Raw genomic sequence first — 21374 nt, forward strand, 5'->3', positions numbered from 1 at the left:
AACAATCATATGGAATACAATTACTCATGGGCAATCATACCACGTCCTCTTTTAATATTTACTTAATACATTTATCTCATCCTATGACGACATCAGTTTATTACAACAGGAATTGTCCATAAAGGAAATGTTCAAATCCGGTCAATTTAAAAAAAAAATCTTGGATCTAATGATGCGTGTACATTTTAATTTTCAGTATTTACACATTTATGTTACAAAGAAGACTATAGTTTATGTAACTTGAGTATATGAGAAAAGAATACAGTAATATTTTTTTATTTATGTACATTTACATATTTTATGTTATCACATAACATTGCATCATACAAAATGTCTTCAATTCTACACATGATTATTAAATCAATGTGCTGTTTAGAAAACCAAGCAAAAAATTAATCTATATATAGCTTGACAAAAATAAAATGTACAATTCCCATTGTAAATTATTAAATTTATCTTCTGGATTATTCTTTAAACAAATGAAACTGCACATGTAGCTTTTTTGTAAATTACTTGAACAACAAAGGCCCTTTTATTATATGATAAATATGAATCAATCAAAATAAATATATTGCAAATGGCACTATAAACATATTAACACCGTTTATTTGGTTCTCATTGTCATTGTCCCATTGAAATATCTACCTGCTACAGTTTGTCAGTAAATGAAATTTGGTTATTCTATCTTGTTAACTGTTAAACAAATAGAGTGACTTATAAAATATTGAAACATATTCAAATTGCTCTTCTTTAATCATTTTAAAGAAATATCTTTATGATACAGAGTTGTTCAAGGAACAATATTTATGTATAAAAATATTTCTTAATGTTGGTTTAAATATATTTGTTAACCATAACACTTTAAATATATACAACATACTTATTAACTTATTAAATAAGTTTAATTCATTATAAGGAAATGTGAGGTATCCATTTATGTAAATGAGACAATAACGTTAACTAAATGATACAACAAAAACCAATGACATCTACAGGTCAACATATGATTTTTTTCCTCAAAAGATTAGTGGTCAAAATAAAAATTGTCAAACATTCAGTTAGTCCAGGTCTTAAAGAGCTGTGAATGACTTACAAATATTTGCAATTATTACCAAAATAAATAAATGCCATATTGTTCTCTTGCTTTATCAAGTTTATTTACAAAAGCAAAATCAGCATCCATGACCCAAAATAATAATAAATAATGTGAATGAAAGTAATGGTACCACATAAGAAAAATATATATTTGTTGTTAGTTAGGTATGGAGTCAAAGTGAAATAATCTGAAAGATGGAACCAACATGACAGGAGGCATATGTTCGGATATCTTTAAATTATTCAAAGAAAAGAAAGAGAAATCTTGATAAAATTTATTGTTGCAAGAAGTCAGAAGACTGAAATTACAGGATTTCTTAGACATGTGAAATGGTATTTAATTTGACTTGGAAATCACAATCTTCATTGTAACCAATGATATATCAAATATATAATTACTATATAAATGTCATGTGAAACAGATCTCTTAGATCATACAATGCTAGTCAATCTCACTTGGTCAACAATAATTTACAATGACAAAAGCTATCAAATTACAATAAATTACAATATAAACAAATTATTCAATTTCATATTTCGCTGATGATTTACAACAGCTGATAGCAGATTTAATGTTCTCTACTGATCCTCCTGCTGTGAAGAAAGCTACAACACCCATGGCTAACATCACAAAATATGCTGGTAAAATACTGGCCAGGTATAGTGGTTCTGCACGATTCACTGTTCTCTGATTGAGTAACGTCTGAAAACCAAAAATATATATATAGCTGATAATTTACATTTCAATTCATGAATGTGTTAATATTAAAACTCATGAAGGATCTTAGAAATATATGATCATGATAAATTAAAAAGAATTGTGGTAAATGTGGTAAATGTCAATGAGACAGCAATAAAAATATGCAAAATAATAAGACATCTAAAGGTCAAAATATGATCAACATCTACTGGTCAAATAATGGTCTTTAACTAAAAACTAAACAATATATCAATATCTTATATCATTCCAGGTATAGACAAGTTTTCTTACAACAACAAAAAATAATAGATATGACTATAGATGTTATGCCATCATGGTACAACTGAATGGTATATTAGTAAATTGTACTCCATAAGTAACAGCTTTGTCATGTTCATGTAGTATTAAAATCAAACATCCAATTAGACAATTTTTCTTTTACACTATTAATTTTATTAATTATTTCAAACATCCATTTAACACAATTATGTATCTTGACTAGGTTGCTTAACTTAAAACATTCACTCATAAATTTTATCCATAATTTTTTACCACTGGTTCATATCTGCAATTTTTACCCAATGTGTAAATGTTTTGAGTAATAAAGTCCAGATGATTTTTTATAAACTTACCAAGCATGAGACCAGCATATGTGTAGCTACAACAAGTGCTACCATGTAATATTTCTTTTTGTCCAAGGCATGGAAAAATATAACTCCCCAAAATATGTGAAGAAATATAAAGCACAGTGTCAGAAAAGCTGAAATTAAAAATAAAAAATTAGTTCATACGATTTTGAAAGTAACATTTTTCAAAAAGATGTAATAAACATGAGATAATAAGAACATACGTATCTGACCCAAAATTGTGATTGTATGCACATTTTTTTTAATGTTTACTCATATTAGTAAAGCCATACTCATAAATATTTGAAGCACATCAACATCTTTGTACAAGACATCTTAATGTGAAATATCCTTGCATTTAAAGATGTTTTTCATATATAAATATACACAAAAGATATGAAAACAGAAAAATATCTGTTTTTTTTATCAATTCAAATTTTGAATGGCCTTATCAACCAAATAAACAAGATGCTATCAAAATATATAATAACATATATCATAATAAATCCTTTGTGAGTGCGCTCACATATTTCGAAATATACCTGACGCAAAAATTGTGTGGGGTATAATCAAACATCTGAAGATATGCAAAATCTTAAATAATTTTCAAGATATCTGATACTGGATATTTATTTATCATTAATTAACAATAAAAGACTTGATAACATAATCCCTTTTCAGACCTTCATCTGCTGAACCTACATATGGTACATTTAAAAATTGTTTTAAAAAGCTTTCAGTCCTGATTATGCATCAAATAATTGCTGTTAAACATAAAGATGTGATGTATAAGTAAATGACAATTAAATATACCTGTTGCTACAAAAAAGTACTTAGAGTCTCCATGGATACCAATAGTACCAGGTCCTACCATATCTGCTAATACATTGATTATAGAGAATGCTCCACATATTATTCCATAGCCAAAACCTGAAACTATAAACCAAACAGGAATTAATATCTGTTAATCAATCAAAAGGATGATTCATATGCAAGAAATAGGATTTTCCATCTAGTTCCATTTATATTTTTGTTTTTTTTATATATTTTTATTGGATTTTGTTTGAGCGTGAAAGTAATAATATTCCTGCATAAATCCTTTCCCTCTATCGTCTGTTTCCCTTTTTTGTGATTTTTTACTATAACTCATGGGATTAAAAAATATGTATCTGTGAGGATAATTGATTTATGGATTTAAAAAAAAAAAAAAAAAATTCTACATGCAAATATTAATTGTACAGAAATTATGTAGTTTGTTGATCACTTAAATTCTGGTTTTCTCTCCATACATGTAAAAGAAATACATAAAAAATTAGTATGCCATGATCAATAATGAATCACAGTATTAGGTTTTTAGGAAGACAACAAATGGAAGTTATTAACGACCTTGGCTGGCTATACAGCCCTCGCATGGTCGGCTCGGTGCCCGAAGGGGATTGGTGAGCGTTTAAATAATTTTGTGCCATCGGTCAGGAACGAGTGGTGGTCGCCATTTTGGAGGTCGCCATCTTGGTTTAGGTGAGTTCTCTTTGGTTTGTTGACTATTTTGATGTTATTTCTTCACAACGGCTGCTTTCAGGGCCAGTTTGGTCAGCTTGGCAGCCCGCTAACCTCAATGATGGAGTACTGGTAGATGAGTCTTGGACATAGTGCTAAAAATGACAGGAAGCATGATCAGGACCAAAGCCGTGAGGCAGTGAAATGAAGGTCAATCATCTAACACCTAGGATACAGCCCTCGGACGTTAATCGGCACAACACTCCCCCATCTACAATGGGTTTTGGAGTGCATGTTAATGCGGGAATACGCCAACTACTACATTTACTGTACAGCGTTGAATTGGTTTCTGTCATCTAAAGTAGTAAGTCGTTGATCATCTAACTGTAAATCCTCATCGAAGATAGCGGGTAAAGGAGAGCTGGCCCAGCACGTCCCTTCAGCTGTAATGACTGAGACGTGACTGGATGTGGTAATGGATTGATGTGATTGTAATGGTTTTTTTTAGGAAGGTCTGAACATTCATACTCTTATAATTTCCTACCATATGCCATAATATTCTTGTTTGTGATGTCACGAGGGGCAACATGAAGCTCTGGTCCCTCTGTCTGATTAACTTTCTGTAAACCTTCATCAGCTTTCCTAAAATAAACATTTTCTTTATGAATTATTTTACCGAAGTTTGATTGTTAATTACAAAAAAATGTATGTACTGCAAAGATAGGTTGTATTTGTATTTTTACCAAGAGGGGTTTGTTTGGAACTGTACTAATGATTTTACTACATAATTGTATTTAAACTCTGTACTGTTGTTTTTGCTGAATAATTATATTTAAGAAATATCTGCTTAATTCTTTTTTAATGTAATTTTACTTTAAAATACTAAAAGCTGCAATCATAATACTGTAATGTTTATGATGAGATGCAAATATGATATTCAAAAGAACAAACTATTTAAATTCTGTCACTTTTTTGTTGATGCACCTATTCTGGTATCATATTTATACACACACCTATTGCTAAAGAAAATGCTGTCTTTTGATAATTGACAATTATATTTGGTGTTTGGTTCAGATTTTAATGTACATGTTGCACTGCAGATTTCTTGTGTATTATTACTATTTGTATATTTTACAAACCAGATGCTCCGCAGGGTGCAGCTTTATACGACCGCAGAGGTTGAACCCTGAACGGTTGGGGCAAGTATGGACACAACATTCAAGCTGGATTCAGCTCCAAATTTGGATTGTGATTAAATAGTTGACACAGCATAGGTTTCTGACACAGAATGAATGTGGTCTAATGAACTTTAAAAAAAATGTTTGCCTTTGAGCAATTCACTATGCTGTTGAATATTAATCCTCTCAAAAAAATGTTTGAAGAAATTTTCTTTTTATTTATGAAATCTGAAATGAAAAAAATTGACCCTCCAATTTTTTTTTCACATCCCCCTTTCCCTTATTTCAAAACTGATCTCAATTCAAATTTCTAATGAAGTTTGCAACAATAACTACTCATTTAAATACATCATAAAATATTAAAATGTAAAAAAAAGCTTGTTATCACTGAATGGTAAAGATTGTTTTAATCTATCAGTTGGTAGTAAAAGTGAATATACATTGTATATTGTATAAAACAATGATTTAAGTTGATTCAACTACTATTCTGGACAAAGAAAGATAACTCCAATTGAAATCCAATTGGAATTTCTTGCTATTGCACAATATTGTGCAATTAGATATTTCTTGCTATTGTGCAATACTGTGCAATTGAAAATATTTGCTATTGCACAATACTGTGCAATTGAAGATTTCTTGCTATTGCACAATACTGTGCAATTGAAGATTTCTTGCTATTGCTGAATACTGTGCAATTGAAAATTTCTTGCAATTGCACAATACTTAATATAATAATTTTGGATCCTGATTTGGACCAACTTGAAAACTGGGCCCATAATCAAAAATCTAAGTACATGTTTAGATTCAGCATATCAAAGAGGCCCAAGAATTCAATTTTTGTTAAAATCAAACTTAGTTTAATTTTGGACCCTTTGGACGTTAATGTAAACCAATTTTAAAACGGGACCAAAAATAAAGAATCTACATACACAGTTAGATTTGGCATATCAAAGAACCCCAATTATTCAATTTTTGATGAAATCAAACAAAGTTTAATTTTGGACCCCGATTTGGACCAACTTGAAAAATGGGCCAATAATAAAAAATCTAAGTACATTTTTAGATTCAGCATATCAAAGAACTCCAAGGATTCAATTTTTGTTAAAATCAAACTAAGTTTAATTTTGGACCCTTTGGACCTTAATGTAGACCAATTTGAAAACGGGACCAAAAATTAAGAATCTACATACAGTTAGATTCGGCATATCAAAGAACCCCAATTATTCAATTTTTGATAAAATCAAACAAAGTTTAAATCTGGACCCTTTGGGCCCTTTATTCCTAAACTGTTGGGACCAAAACTCCCAAAATCAATACCAACCTTCCTTTTATGGTCATAAACCTTGTGTTTAAATTTCATAGATTTCTATTTACTTATACTAAAGTTATAGTGCGAAAACCAAGAAAAATGCTTATTTGGGTCCCTTTTTGGCCCCTAATTCCTAAACTGTTGGGACCTAAACTCCCAAAATCAATACCAACCTTCCTTTTGTGGTCATAAACATTGTGTTAAAATTTCATTGATTTCTATTTACTTAAACTAAAGTTAGTGTGCGAAAACCAAGAATAATGCTTATTTGGGCCCTTTTTTGGCCCCTAATTCCTAAACTGTTGGAACCAAAACTCCCAAAATCAATCCCAACCTTTCTTTTGTGGTCATAAACCTTATGTCAAAATTTCATAGATTTCTATTTACTTAAACTAAAGTTATAGTGCGAAAACCAAGAAAATGCTTATTTGGGCCCTTTTTGGCCCCTAATTCCTAAAATGTTGGGACTAAAACTCCCAAAATCAATCCCAACCTTCCTTTTGTGGTCATAAACCTTGTGTTAAAATTTCATAGATTTCTATTCACTTTTACTAAAGTTAGAGTGCGAAAACTAAAAGTATTCGGACGACGACGACGACGACGACGCCAACGTGATAGCAATATACGACGAAAATTTTTTCAAATTTTGCGGTCGTATCAAAATCAAACAGCATAAAGTGTAAAATTACCTCAACAATTTATAGAAGAAAAATCTAAATATTTCCTGGAATACCACAGAGAATACAAGACCAAATGCTAACTCTTCCCTTAATGGTACAACAGCAAACCACAATATTGATGACAGCAATAATGACAGCAACCAGAAAAATCCACTGAAAAAGAAAGACAGAAAATTTTAAACATTAGAAACTTGTGCAAAAATAAAATTCTTAAATGAAGATTTTTTCCATCAGAATACACAATTTATATCAATGAACAGTATTTCATCCTTGTACAGATAAATGCACAGTCAATCATCCACTGTTTCAATAATATAAATTCAATATATGCTTTAAAATGCTTATGTACTCTAATTCTCTCCACACTGTTTATATAAACCAGATCAATTTTAGCATAAGATTAAAAAAAAAAATTCTGTACTTGCACAGTAGTTTTCTTTTCTTATAATCTATAAACAAATTTATCAGCTGCCATACCCATCAGAATGACAAGAATGAATAGATGCATATTATTAGTTAAATAGTTCGCTAGTGACCTAATAGGATATATATGAGGTCAGTAAATTCCATATGGAGTGAGAGCGATGCTCGAATCCCCATATGGAATTTACTGACCCCCATATATATCGTATTAGGTCACTAGCACACTATGTAACGAATTTATCTTACCGACTATCTTAACATGATGTGATATTAAGACTAATGGCCTATAAAAGTGATCAAGTCTTCAATACTGTTAGTATTATGAACCAACTTCCATAGGTCAATTTAAAAACAAATGCCAACAATCACAACTTGTTAGCTTTAAATTAGATGTATGGAAATAATTTCAATCGTTCATTATCCATTTAATCGTCTGTTGAAACCTTTAATATTTTTTTTCTCACCGCTGTGTTGTTTGTATAAAGGGACACAACTCCCCACTACTAACATAATATGGAACCTTACTAGCCTAATAAGGAATATACATGGTCTCCACGAGGTTGTTCTTAACCAATCATATTTTTAGAAATATATAGGAGGTAAGATAAATACCAATACCTTTCATGTCTGTAGGTATATGTAAAATACATGTAAAAATCAAACATTTGAACCTTACCTCGCAATAAGTACAATTATTCTGAGTGGATCATGCATTATTGTGAACACAAATAACCCAAAAGGTGGTCCAAAAGCTATGAAAGTACAACCGAAAAATTCCATCATCGTCATCTTGGAGGGTTTAACTTTTATTTCAGTACCTGTAAAAAAGAGTGTAATGTCATTTTTACTTGACCCATAACTTGTCAAGTCAGATATCAATACAATTAACAGTCATCTACCTTTCAAACTATGTGTCCTAACTAATCGTACTTAATAGCAGGAAAGAACAACATACATAATTTATAAAAGATGACAGAAGCAGCTAAACCTCACTGGTACATACATTTTACCATGGTTACCACTGGTTTCTAAGAAATGGATCTAATACATGCAATAAGAAACCAGTTAAAAATTGTAACAAACTTTCATTCATTGCTGCACAGTAGTCGTAAAATATCTATGACATATGAGCATACTTCTGTTGTTTTGTAAATTTATTTGAACTCTGATTAATTGGCGTATTTTGTACCTGTACAGAAAAAATTGATCATGCGACTTTTAAGACAAATGCATGTCTATCATGTCTGTCTTTCTTATCTGTTATTACAGTGTAAATTTTCTTATTAATCATAATAAGAATTTGAATTAAACTGTACATGATAAATATCCAATGCTCAAAATAAGATTTGTGATCAGCTGTTATATATGTATACTGCAAGGATGTGTTTTCTTTGTTCAAAAGTACTGAATAAGCAGTGATTCTGGAGGCTGTGTTATACCATGAATGCTGTGTGTTTACAAAAAAATATACATACATGTACATTGTATATGGAAAACTTTGCTTAACTTAGTCAAGCTTCTCTACAGTTACATTAAGTTTTTGTTAAAATTCATTTCACTTACTAATTTACACACAAGAACAGGTAAACCTAAGCTTGCTTCCTATTAATGACTTCTTTGCTTTTTTTGGAATGTTGTTTTTCTGCTAAAATGCACTTTTCTAGACTGTAGTAGTACCAAGTAAGAATTAAACTGAAAAGAAAATACATACGTAAGGAATCAATAAAAAAATGATCATATTTAGTCTAGACAATGACAAAATTTAGATGAGACAAGAACAAATTACAAAAGTTGTGTTAAATTTTTAAAATAATACCTAAGCATCACAACACAAACAATCGAAAGATAAATAATAAAAAACTTTTGAAAAATTGTATCAACTGATACAACATATCCATTCTGAAGTTATTTTTTAGGTACATGTTTAATGCTTTTGATTCTGGATTTCTTTTTCAAATAATGAAATCTTTGAAACTGGGCACTATTAAGCAACAAATATTCAATCTTTTTTCAAATATCTACCATGTTCCCATTAATATCCAGTTCTTACTCCTAAACATGCTCAACTCCACTGTAAGAAATGCCCAAAAGTGGTTTTAAAATAGCAGAGCAAATTAAGTTTTGGGTTGAACTGGGTTTATTTCATATACATCATTTTTTTTTATGCATAGTAAAAATAATAAAGTAATTATTATATACTATTTATTTCACTTTCAAATGGACGTCAAATTACGAGAGAGTTCGTGGCCTCGAGACTCAAATATGCAAATATTTATATTTTTTCACCTTCTTTATAGGAGATCGATGTTTAACATTTAGAAGCCAACCACGACTTTTCACCTCCTTTACAGGAGATTGGTATTGAGCAGTTAGCTCGGACCACGAAAACATTCGGAAGCTTTCGGACATTTAGATAACTTGCATCTTAAATGAACGAGGTGTTACATTATGGTCATTTGCACTGTTTTCTCGCGGTCATGTGATAATCTTTGAAAATGAAAGTCAAAATGCAGAAATTGATGGATCTCTGTGAAAACTGTTAAAATATGGAAAAATAAAGGTTGGCAGGTAGGTGAAACTTACATAAATGAAGAGATAAATGAAAAATGAACAGATTGATGCCCGATTTATATAATTCCAAGGCCCTCAATCGGCACCAGAAGCGACAAAGCAGCGCATCTATTTTGGGAGGGCAAATATCCACTTTTGAATATGGGACGAGCTCTGACGTCCCACGGCCCCAGCTTGTCTGGCAAAACAGGGCCCCAAGTCAATCCGGCCTAAGTCGATCCGGCCCACGTCGATCCGTCCCCAAGTCGATCCGGCCCCATGAAAAAATATGAATTAACTATATTGATTTTGGAGGAATTTGTCACAAATTTTAACAGTAGAAATGGAATTTGAAAAAAGAGTCTGATCGATGATGGATGACAACAGGTCAGTGAAGCATTGGAGTACCAGTTAAAGAACTATTTTAAATCGATACGAAAATGAGTGTTACAGTGATCGGGAAGGTCGTGCGCCCTGCGCCTTTAGCGCATATTGACCAGAAATGGCGCATAGAGTGACAAATGTAAGTGCCCACGTGGCGCACGATATTTTTCACATCGTTTCGAAACGTTTAGATATCGTCAAATGGATTTCCGATCGTTTGCATGCCGCCATGTGTGTGTACACAACTGTATAATGTTCCTCCAATCATAGGAGCACCTATATACATTTTTGGGACGTCTCGGTTGTTTTCCTATGGTAATAGAACCATGAAGTTTAACGTCTCGGTGTTTTCCTATGGTAATAATAGAACCATGCGGTTTAACTGATATCCCAAAAAACGTAATTAACCATCATTCATGATATAATTTTTTATAAAGAACTTTAAATTTGTGAAATTTGGCTATTACAGACGAGATTTAACTCTAATGATAATCTTTTAATTTAGTTTAGCTTGCTATTATTTCGATTGAAAACCCCCGAAGCCTTTTTATGAATATAGTTTTTGTCTCCATAAAAGGCGCTTAACTGTCCTTGCCGTTTTTTGGTCTTTGGCTCGTTTTGACATTTTGTAAACATGACTTCAGCGAATTATTGTTTTGTTCTATCAATTAATGGTACTCTCTACTGTTATTCTTGTCGTCGTGATAAAGTAATAATAATAATACAAGAAGTGCAGAGGAAGTGCCTGAAATGTCTTCTAATACGGAACGTCTGGAATAAGTATGATATCGACGAAGACCCAAATTTATTGTTAAAAAAAAACCAACATAAACATGAACAAGTCAAGGCAACAGTACCAGTTTAAACATTGTAAATAAAGGTTATCTTTAATATTGTCCGTTTTGCAAGAAGTTATTGTATATTCATTGAAATTACAGAATCACAGGAACAATATCCATGATATTATTTAAAATCATAAAGATAAGTTACAACACCTCTTTGGCAAAAATAATGATACTTTTTATTTTTTTTACAGAGGTCAATTCAAATGGCCCACTCATTTGACAACATGGCCCATTATTTTTTAAAATGGCCCATTGAATTTATTTTTGAGGGGCCCTGGGCCCATAGTGAAAAAAACCTTCCAGATCACTGAGTGTTATTGTGTCCGTTTGTATCGCAGTTTCTACATTTTTAAATTATGAAGTTATTTTCCATGATAACTTTTACTTTGAATTTCATGGCGATTTTTATTTTATTCAGTTCACACACAGAATAGCTAAATAAATATTTACAGTCCAATGGACCTATAAAATTTAACGCATCATAATGACTTATTTAATCCAAGGATTTGTATAGTTACTTATACTATACAAATCCTTGTTTAATCGAATCATTATTCTATAAATGGTTTGTTTATTCAACAGTTGTCTGATGATTGTGAACTAAGGTAATGCCACTCGTAATCACTTAATTCAATTCAATGCTGATTAATTAATGTTACGTAATATAATATCTTGTCGTCGTGATAAAGTAATAATAATAATACAAGAAGTGCAGAGGAAGTGCCTGAAATGTCTTCTAATACGGAACGTCTGGAATAAGTATGATATCGACGAAGACCCAAATTTATTGTTAAAAAAAACCCAACATAAACATGAACAAGTCAAGGCAACAGTACCAGTTTAAACATTGTAAATAAAGGTTATCTTTAATATTGTCCGTTTTGCAAGAAGTTATTGTATATTCATTGAAATTACAGAATCACAGGAACAATATCCATGATATTATTTAAAATCATAAAGATAAGTTACAACACCTCTTTGGCAAAAATAATGATACTTTTGACAACATGGCCCATTATTTTTTAAAATGGCCCATTGAATTTATTTTTGAGGGGCCCTGGGCCCATAGTGAAAAAAACCTTCCAGATCACTGAGTGTTATTGTGTCCGTTTGTATCGCAGTTTCTACATTTTTAAATTATGAAGTTATTTTCCATGATAACTTTTACTTTGAATTTCATGGCGATTTTTATTTTATTCAGTTCACACACAGAATAGCTAAATAAATATTTACAGTCCAATGGACCTATAAAATTTAACGCATCATAATGACTTATTTAATCCAAGGATTTGTATAGTTACTTATACTATACAAATCCTTGTTTAATCGAATCATTATTCTATAAATGGTTTGTTTATTCAACAGTTGTCTGATGATTGTGAACTAAGGTAATGCCACTCGTAATCACTTAATTCAATTCAATGCTGATTAATTAATGTTACGTAATATAATATCTTGTCGTCGTGATAAAGTAATAATAATAATACAAGAAGTGCAGAGGAAGTGCCTGAAATGTCTTCTAATACGGAACGTCTGGAATAAGTATGATATCGACGAAGACCCAAATTTATTGTTAAAAAAAACCCAACATAAACATGAACAAGTCAAGGCAACAGTACCAGTTTAAACATTGTAAATAAAGGTTATCTTTAATATTGTCCGTTTTGCAAGAAGTTATTGTATATTCATTGAAATTACAGAATCACAGGAACAATATCCATGATATTATTTAAAATCATAAAGATAAGTTACAACACCTCTTTGGCAAAAATAATGATACTTTTGACAACATGGCCCATTATTTTTTAAAATGGCCCATTGAATTTATTTTTGAGGGGCCCTGGGCCCATAGTGAAAAAAACCTTCCAGATCACTGAGTGTTATTGTGTCCGTTTGTATCGCAGTTTCTACATTTTTAAATTATGAAGTTATTTTCCATGATAACTTTTACTTTGAATTTCATGGCGATTTTTATTTTATTCAGTTCACACACAGAATAGCTAAATAAATATTTACAGTCCAATGGACCTATAAAATTTAACGCATCATAATGACTTATTTAATCCAAGGATTTGTATAGTTACTTATACTATACAAATCCTTGTTTAATCGAATCATTATTCTATAAATGGTTTGTTTATTCAACAGTTGTCTGATGATTGTGAACTAAGGTAATGCCACTCGTAATCACTTAATTCAATTCAATGCTGATTAATTAATGTTACGTAATATAATATCTTGTCGTCGTGATAAAGTAATAATAATAATACAAGAAGTGCAGAGGAAGTGCCTGAAATGTCTTCTAATACGGAACGTCTGGAATAAGTATGATATCGACGAAGACCCAAATTTATTGTTAAAAAAAACCCAACATAAACATGAACAAGTCAAGGCAACAGTACCAGTTTAAACATTGTAAATAAAGGTTATCTTTAATATTGTCCGTTTTGCAAGAAGTTATTGTATATTCATTGAAATTACAGAATCACAGGAACAATATCCATGATATTATTTAAAATCATAAAGATAAGTTACAACACCTCTTTGGCAAAAATAATGATACTTTTTATTTTTTTTACAGAGGTCAATTCAAATGGCCCACTCATTTGACAACATGGCCCATTATTTTTTAAAATGGCCCATTGAATTTATTTTTGAGGGGCCCTGGGCCCATAGTGAAAAAAACCTTCCAGATCACTGAGTGTTATTGTGTCCGTTTGTATCGCAGTTTCTACATTTTTAAATTATGAAGTTATTTTCCATGATAACTTTTACTTTGAATTTCATGGCGATTTTTATTTTATTCAGTTCACACACAGAATAGCTAAATAAATATTTACAGTCCAATGGACCTATAAAATTTAACGCATCATAATGACTTATTTAATCCAAGGATTTGTATAGTTACTTATACTATACAAATCCTTGTTTAATCGAATCATTATTCTATAAATGGTTTGTTTATTCAACAGTTGTCTGATGATTGTGAACTAAGGTAATGCCACTCGTAATCACTTAATTCAATTCAATGCTGATTAATTAATGTTACGTAATATAATATCAGCACTCTTTTATAGAAACAATTCGGCAAATAAAACAACATTTCCCAATTTGAAAAATTTTAAGAACTTAAAAAGAAAAACAAAGTTAATATGTATCAGCTTGGGGATCGGCTTGTACCGTTCATGTATGTAACTATTTGTTATTACACCTTACACAAGATGAAAGACTTGTTAGGATCACAATTGAAAGAAAATGCTAATTACTGCTGATTAATGTTGATGTCTGAATTCTTTTATATATGTTTTAATATAATTATACCAGAAACATATAATTTGTATTATATGTCTCTGATTATACCCAATAATCTTGAAAACTTGGAATAAAGACATAATCAACCTAGTTGTTTTATACTCATCTAGAAGGAAAATATTTTTTAAAGGCCTTTTTTAATATGTTTACCGTACACCATGTACACCTTTAACATTATAATAAAAATAATAAACATTTATGAATTACAATTAATATATATTTATTTTAAATCCTTAGAAATATTTTTTTTATTGGGGCCGGATCGACCCGAAAGCGCAAAACAGCCGTTGGACGTCAGAGTAATCTCGGACTAAGGCTACAGTTGAATGGAGAACCAAGTAAAAGCAATAACTTAAGGATTTCATATCATTTACATATATATATTCATAATGATTTTCTATATAGCTGGAGGACAAACAAAAGTGACCATCTAATCTAAAAAAAATTACTGAAAACCAAATAAAAAGAAGCGAAAATTATATGGATGTATGAAACTGTTGTGCGAATTTATTCCCCTTTCACAGTAACTACTGTATTTTTTAAAGCTCAATTTAACAACATAAATTTGGAAGTTGAGATAAAAAGATGTTTTTCCTTACATTTGAGTCTTTCAATGAGTTTGACAGGGAACAAATAAATTCTCATTTATTTATTTTTTATTCTTCCTACTTCCGGTTTCAACCGTGAGTTACGCCACAAGAAAGTTACACATGTAAATGTTAAAAAATAATGTTTTTCTATCAAATAGTTTACTAACTATACTTGTATAAAGTCTTTCTTACTGTTTGTAATGTAAATAAATATTCTTTTGTAATTCTATTATCACCGGTCAAATCGTCAGTTTGTTTCTATGTTGAACATGCAGTCCCTATGGAATTAATGAAGATCCTATGCCTATGACATCCACACCAAATACATGGAAGATCAGCTGATTGTGTGTTGAAAAGGCCATTGTAATTGTGTTCAACTTGATATATTTAACATGAACAACATTTACCCTTATATATCACGGAATGACCAGCGCAGATATAAGCACTGTACGTAGGAGTAGCCGGTAATTAAAAAAAAATGTAAAAAAGCTCAACATTGCAACAAAATGATTGGTTGATTCAGAATATAGATTCAGATAATTTCTGAGGGAACAAAAGATAATGATTAAAATTATTGTGCAAGGTTTAACATTGAAGCCATTAAAGAAACTCTATTCGATAATTTTTAACTACAAGAATTATGACATTCCTTCTAAGTTACCGGTATCAGGTCCGTTCGCGCCCAATATACTTTCGCACCCTACACCTTCGCACCTCGCACGTTCGCACCCATGGTCCGTTCGCACTCTACTCGTTCGCGCCCAATTTTAATTCAAATTCGAGTTGAATAATTGGAAAATCATGATTGTTGTTTTTAATTGCTTTCGTGTAAATACTGAATGTATTTATAGCTTGGTATGAGTAAAAGATTGAAGATTTTAAATGAAAAACACAAAAGATAATTGTTTTTAACAGCTTGGTCCCTTTGATCTGAAATAATGAAACAATACACTATTATATATTACTATACATGATAAAATTTAATCAACACACAAAAAAAAAAAAAAAGAAACGTAGTCAGAATCTCACTTCATTTTGAAACAAGTCATTGAAACAAAAGTTATAGCAATACACTAACCAAAACATGATAAACAGTTATTCAACACAAAATAAAACGTTGACCGCAGAATCCCACTTTATTTAGAAAGGAATATAATTATTTTTAACAATACACTATCCAAAACATGATTAAGATTTATTCAACACAAAAAAAAATGCTGTCTCACTTTATTTTGAGACCATGAAAACAATCATACTTATAAGAATACTACTTGCCAAAACTTGATTACAAAGTTATTAAACACAAAACCAATTAAAATTGGGCGCGAACATGTAGGATGCGAAAATGAAAGGGGGCGAACATGAGTGGGTGCGGACGTGAATGGGCGCGAACGGACCCGGATTCAGGTCAAGAAGCTTCAAGAAGGGACAAGAAGAATAATTTAGTGACAAGAAGACCATTTAGCGACAGGATTTTTTATTTTTTTTTATTAAGATTATTCCAAATTTATATTCTAAAAATATGCAAAAGAAACAAATTTAGCGACAAAAAAGTTAATATTCTATCAATAAATATATAGATTGCTACATTTATTTGTGATATTTTATTATTTGTTTTGTATTACACAGAGTCATATTAATTAGAGGGGGTACTGAACACGGAAACACATGAAATAAAAATCGTAAAAACGATGCAAGAAAAACAAAAATCGGGTAAAATGAAGCATGAGAAATAAATCGTAAATATTAAGAAAAAAGTACCAGAAGTTATTACTCAGCCGTTCTTGGAGATCATGCAGTCATTATTAATGGTCATTAAGACCTTGCGGTCACCTTTTAGTGTCCGGTACTTGCATCTTATTTGAAAAAAATATTAATCATAGTAATTTGATGGACTTCATTAATACCATACATATTGCAAAAGTAGAATGTTAACAATATACATAGATTACACAAGTTTGAGAATTAAGGTATTATAACACACTGACTTTTAAATCATGCAGGACATGCAAGAGAAATTAAGAGCACTGACACGAAACACAGATAATAAATAAGGGGAAATACAAAGCACGCAAATCTAGCCAAACACGAGTAAACGAGGAATAAAACGTCAAAAAACGAATATGTGAAATATAAAGGCTGAAAAGGTTGCACCCTCTAAATACATACCCTGTCATATTATGATAATAATTTTACTTGTGTTTAATTAGATATTTTTATAACTGTCTTTGTACAATATAATAACTTGCAAAATGCATTATGTCTGCATCATTGTCCCGAAAATACAGACACAAATTGTGAATTACAATTAACTGAAATCAAATATAAGGAAAACATTATTAAAATGTGATTTTTTTTCATTATTTTATTTTGTGTATTGCCTCATTAAACGATATTTATCATGTTTACCCATAGTTTAATGTTGATTAAAGATCAAAAGGAAATCAATGACAATTTAGAATTTTCAACATGACAATGGACATGAATGTTATTCATTCACTTGATTGAAAAATTGCCTTTGGGAATTCATACAAATGAACAGCTACCTTTCTCTGCAAAAATAAGTTTATACAATTGTTCTAATTATATTAAAAGGTCTGGTCTTTTTTTCCAGATCAACAAAGAGAAACAGCAGCTGAGAACTTAAAAGCTATGGAAGATATGGTGTTTAGTTTGTCTTTACTTCATGCCCATTGTGAGTCATGTGTTAACAAAAAGTGTAATATTACACCAGATCAACTTAGCAGCTGTGAAATGACAGACTGTGAAAATATGTGTGGCCACAGATTTCACTTGTGCAAGAAAGAAGAACATGAACTTATTTGTTCCCAACAAAAAGTACCATGTATTAACCATTCTAATGGGTGTCCATTGGAAATGGCAAGGTGTAAAAGGGCATCTCATTTAAGTGTTTGTCCAGCAAGTGTCCAAAGGTGTGTTGTTGAGTGGAATCGGTGGCCAATGCATTCAAAAGAAGAATGTTTAACAACACCATTGCCTCTTGATAGCCAACATGTAAAATGTACTCAATTAGATGTGGCATTAGCACTCAGAGATCAGCGAATGCTTGTTCAATCAATGAAAATTCCAAGAAAAATCAGAAAAATCTTCCAAAATTCACTTACACAAAAATACCCCAGTGTTCCTCTAGAGCAGAACAGAAGTTCTTCCATTGACTCAGATAATACTATAGACGATACATCAGGAGCTACATCTGATGAAGACACACCATGGGGAAGTCAGAAGTGTCCGCCGGGACTACAAAAAACAGTCGTTAATCAATTACATAAAGCTTCAAAACAAACTGCTGACAGCGTTTCTGCAACATTAGACTTGTTTTCCCATCATTTTGGTAAAGCAGGTCTAAAACATCTGACACAAAAGTTACATGGGATCACTGAAACTGAAGAAGCAAAATCAAGTGGACATCAAACAGATGAAACTGACAATGATAAAATTAAACACTCATTAGATGTTGATTCTAGTGAGAAAATGTCAGAACCAAAGTCATGTGATCTATCAGAGTCAGCTGATGACTACACAGTAATATCAGTAGAAGATGTTTATACAAAAGATATCAAATTGCATAATTTGTTAGGAGTTAGTCTAGATATAGAATGCATATCAAAGTATATACCAAAGCCTAAGAAAATGTATACTTTTCTCTGTGCTCAAGATTTTAGAAGAGACGAGTATCCCTGGCATTTCAAAAATGTTCATAATGATATCCACTGTGGGTTAAATGGAATGATGGAGTTCAGATGTCCCCTTGCCTACATGGGATGTGATTATTCTTGTCAAAAGTTATCTCCCTTAGAACCTAAAGGGAAAATAGTACATAGCGCATTACAAGAAAGCTTTGGGCTAGCTATTACAAATTCAGAGGATCAAATGAAGGAAGAAAAAATGGAGGAAGTGCAATGCAAAAACTGCTCTGTTATAGAGTCAGATAAGCGAAAACTAAGGGAAGCAACTCCAGAGATAACTACATCACAAAAATATGACTCAAACATAAAAATCCTTCCAAAATATCAGTGCAATAGATTATGTGATAGTGCAAGTAGTTTCCCATCTTCTGATGGAAAGATTTACCTTGACTGTCTTCCATTTGAGGTGCTACAACACATTGTTGTGTTTTTAGACAGTTTCAGTCTATGCAATCTCTCTTTAACTTCAAAACTATTAAGAGATGTTTGTGCTTCACGCCTTGACCAGAAGGGCATGGTTATACCAGTTTGGCAGGCAAGAGGGGATGGTGTTAAACCTTCATGGACCATTGCATACTGGGTAGGTTTAAGTATTAAAATTTTATAGGGGACAAAGTAACAAATACATACCAGAAGTTGAATGCATGTATTAATTGTGTTTATATATTAATAGTGGGTTAATAGTTTTTAATACTCCATGCATTAATATAAGCCCCAGAAGTATGTTGTAATTACATTTGTGACTATATTATAAATTATTTATAGTATAATATAGTATATGTATATTTAAAATATACATATATATATATACAATAATATTTAAATATCCATTGAACATTTCACAAAGATTTGCATCCATCATGTTAATCATTAGTCATGTAAGTTATAATGTTGTCCTTCAAAGAAGGTAAAAACAAATTATATATGTAAATGTACGTTGTATTTTAAAAAGCTACAGCTTAAGCAGTGAAGACAGATTTTTTTCAGAAACACAGCCGTATCATTTTACCAAAAAAATGTTATTCATATATTTGTATTTACAAGCTTCTTTGAAATTATGAACAATGTATACAAAAAAAAAGGTTTGAAATTCAAAATTTATAAAAAAAAACTTTAATAAGTATGTCTCTTTTCAGAAATGGTGTTTTAGTACAAGCTTTACTCCAGTGAGGAAATGGCAATACCATACAGGGAATGGTCTGTTTGAGCATTTAAAGATCTGTCCATACAATCAGGAAAATAGCAAGAATATCAAAACTGAACCATTTTGTCCTGCATCAGAACTTATGTCAATAAAAACTGCACCAGAAGAGAAAAATACAACCAAGTCTTTACTCAAACTGATATCTGCTTGAAAGAAACAGGAAATTTACATATCAAAAGTCTTCAGTAAATGTGTCATACATTTCACACAAACAAACAAATATATTTGATAATTATTTATTTATATCATGTATATAGTGAGCCTGATTTTGCAAAATTTTTGACAGCATCAGAAAATAGATACACAAAGTATGATTGCTTTGGGAAACATTAATTGTAAACAACAACATGTAGAAAAAGGAAGTTTTTGAAAAAAAATAGTAAAAGGGAGATAATAATTCAATGATTATGATTTCTATTTGCACAGAAAGTTTCTTCTATTACTCTTTATCATGTTTGAGACCAAAAAAAAAATGGAAACTATTTTAATCATTTCATGGGTCCAAATTTTGTGAATTTTATTTGTATTTTCATGGATATTTTATTTCTTAGTTTTGCTAGTTTGTACATTTTGTATACTGGCCTATATAAAATTTGCACTGCATTCATCCTTTTAATTTGTGGTTAAGCAATAGGCACTTAATCAGATTAAGTTGATCCATGTAAATTGGTATCCCAGCCAAACCATATAAGGTTAAATTTGCCAAAGATGCAACATTAAACATGCAAGTCCACTTTGGAACTGAAGACAACATAATTTGCACTGCATTCATCCTTTTAATTTGTGGTTAGGCAATAGGCACTTAATCAGATTAAGTTGATCCATGTAAATTGGTATCCCAGCCAAACCATATAAGGTTAAATTTGCCAAAGATACAACATTAAACATGCAAGTCCACTTTGGAACTGAAGACAACATAATTTGCACTGCATTCATCCTTTTAATTTGTGGTTAGGCAATAGGCACTTAATCAGATTAAGTTGATCCATGTAAATTGGTATCCCAGCCAAACCATATAAGGTTAAATTTGCCAAAGATGCAACATTAAACATGCAAGTCCACTTTGGAACAAGTTGATCCATGTAAATTGGTATCCCAGCCAAACCATATAAGGTTAAATTTGCCAAAGATGCAACATTAAACATGCAAGTCCACTTTGGAACTGAAGACAACATGTTCATTCTAATATGAATAATAAATGTATGTCTTAATAACTTATAAAGTTAGGCATGGTCACCAAAACAAGTGGGTTAAATTGTAAGGTTGTAATATAC

The 21374-nt window shown here is 31.1% G+C and overlaps 2 protein-coding genes across 5 annotated transcripts; one reads left to right on the forward strand and one right to left on the reverse strand.

Moving 5' to 3' along the window:
• Nucleotides 1-260: 260 nt before the first annotated feature.
• LOC139481069 (gamma-secretase subunit Aph-1-like) lies at nt 261-15304 on the reverse strand. Of its 3 annotated transcripts, none has more exons than XM_071264141.1 (8): nt 15199-15304; nt 9103-9200; nt 8185-8326; nt 7095-7238; nt 4463-4560; nt 3235-3357; nt 2428-2555; nt 261-1798 (listed from the first exon to the last, which is right to left on the reverse strand). In XM_071264141.1, exons 3-8 carry the CDS (start codon nt 8295-8297, stop codon nt 1616-1618), a joined length of 789 nt encoding a protein of 262 aa, XP_071120242.1. In that variant the 5' UTR covers nt 8298-8326; nt 9103-9200; nt 15199-15304; the 3' UTR covers nt 261-1615. The 3 variants fall into 3 exon arrangements, with proteins under 3 accessions (XP_071120242.1, XP_071120241.1, XP_071120243.1); XM_071264140.1 differs by having other exon boundaries at nt 9072-9200; XM_071264142.1 differs by having other exon boundaries at nt 9072-9324; nt 14952-15284.
• Nucleotides 15305-15449: 145 nt separating this feature from the next.
• Nucleotides 15450-20320, forward strand: LOC139481073 (F-box only protein 30-like). Of its 2 annotated transcripts, none has more exons than XM_071264146.1 (3): nt 15450-15636; nt 17804-19476; nt 20033-20320. In XM_071264146.1, the coding sequence occupies exons 1-3, from the start codon at nt 15582-15584 to the stop codon at nt 20249-20251; spliced, it is 1947 nt and encodes a 648-aa protein (XP_071120247.1). In that variant the 5' UTR covers nt 15450-15581; the 3' UTR covers nt 20252-20320. The 2 variants fall into 2 exon arrangements, with proteins under 2 accessions (XP_071120247.1, XP_071120249.1); XM_071264148.1 differs by having other exon boundaries at nt 15463-15653.
• The last annotated feature ends 1054 nt before the right edge of the window (nt 20321-21374 follow it).

The sequence above is a fragment of the Mytilus edulis genome, chromosome 7 (genome assembly GCF_963676685.1).
Source record: "Mytilus edulis chromosome 7, xbMytEdul2.2, whole genome shotgun sequence".
Lineage (NCBI taxonomy): Eukaryota > Metazoa > Mollusca > Bivalvia > Mytilida > Mytilidae > Mytilus > Mytilus edulis.

Coding starts and splice junctions, on each gene's coding strand:
- LOC139481073 (XM_071264146.1), top strand. CDS start 15,582: ATGAACAACATTTACCCTTATATATCACGGAATGACCAGCGCAGATAT. Junction 15,637..17,803: donor CCAGCGCAGATATAAGCACT/GTACGTAGGAGT, acceptor CTTTTTTTCCAG/ATCAACAAAGAGAAACAGCA. Junction 19,477..20,032: donor CATGGACCATTGCATACTGG/GTAGGTTTAAGT, acceptor GTCTCTTTTCAG/AAATGGTGTTTTAGTACAAG.
- LOC139481069 (XM_071264141.1), bottom strand. CDS start 8,297: ATGACGATGATGGAATTTTTCGGTTGTACTTTCATAGCTTTTGGACCA. Junction 4,561..7,094: donor TTCTTCTATAAATTGTTGAG/GTAATTTTACAC, acceptor TGTTTATTTTAG/GAAAGCTGATGAAGGTTTAC. Junction 3,358..4,462: donor CAAGAATATTATGGCATATG/GTAGGAAATTAT, acceptor TTTGGTTTATAG/TTTCAGGTTTTGGCTATGGA.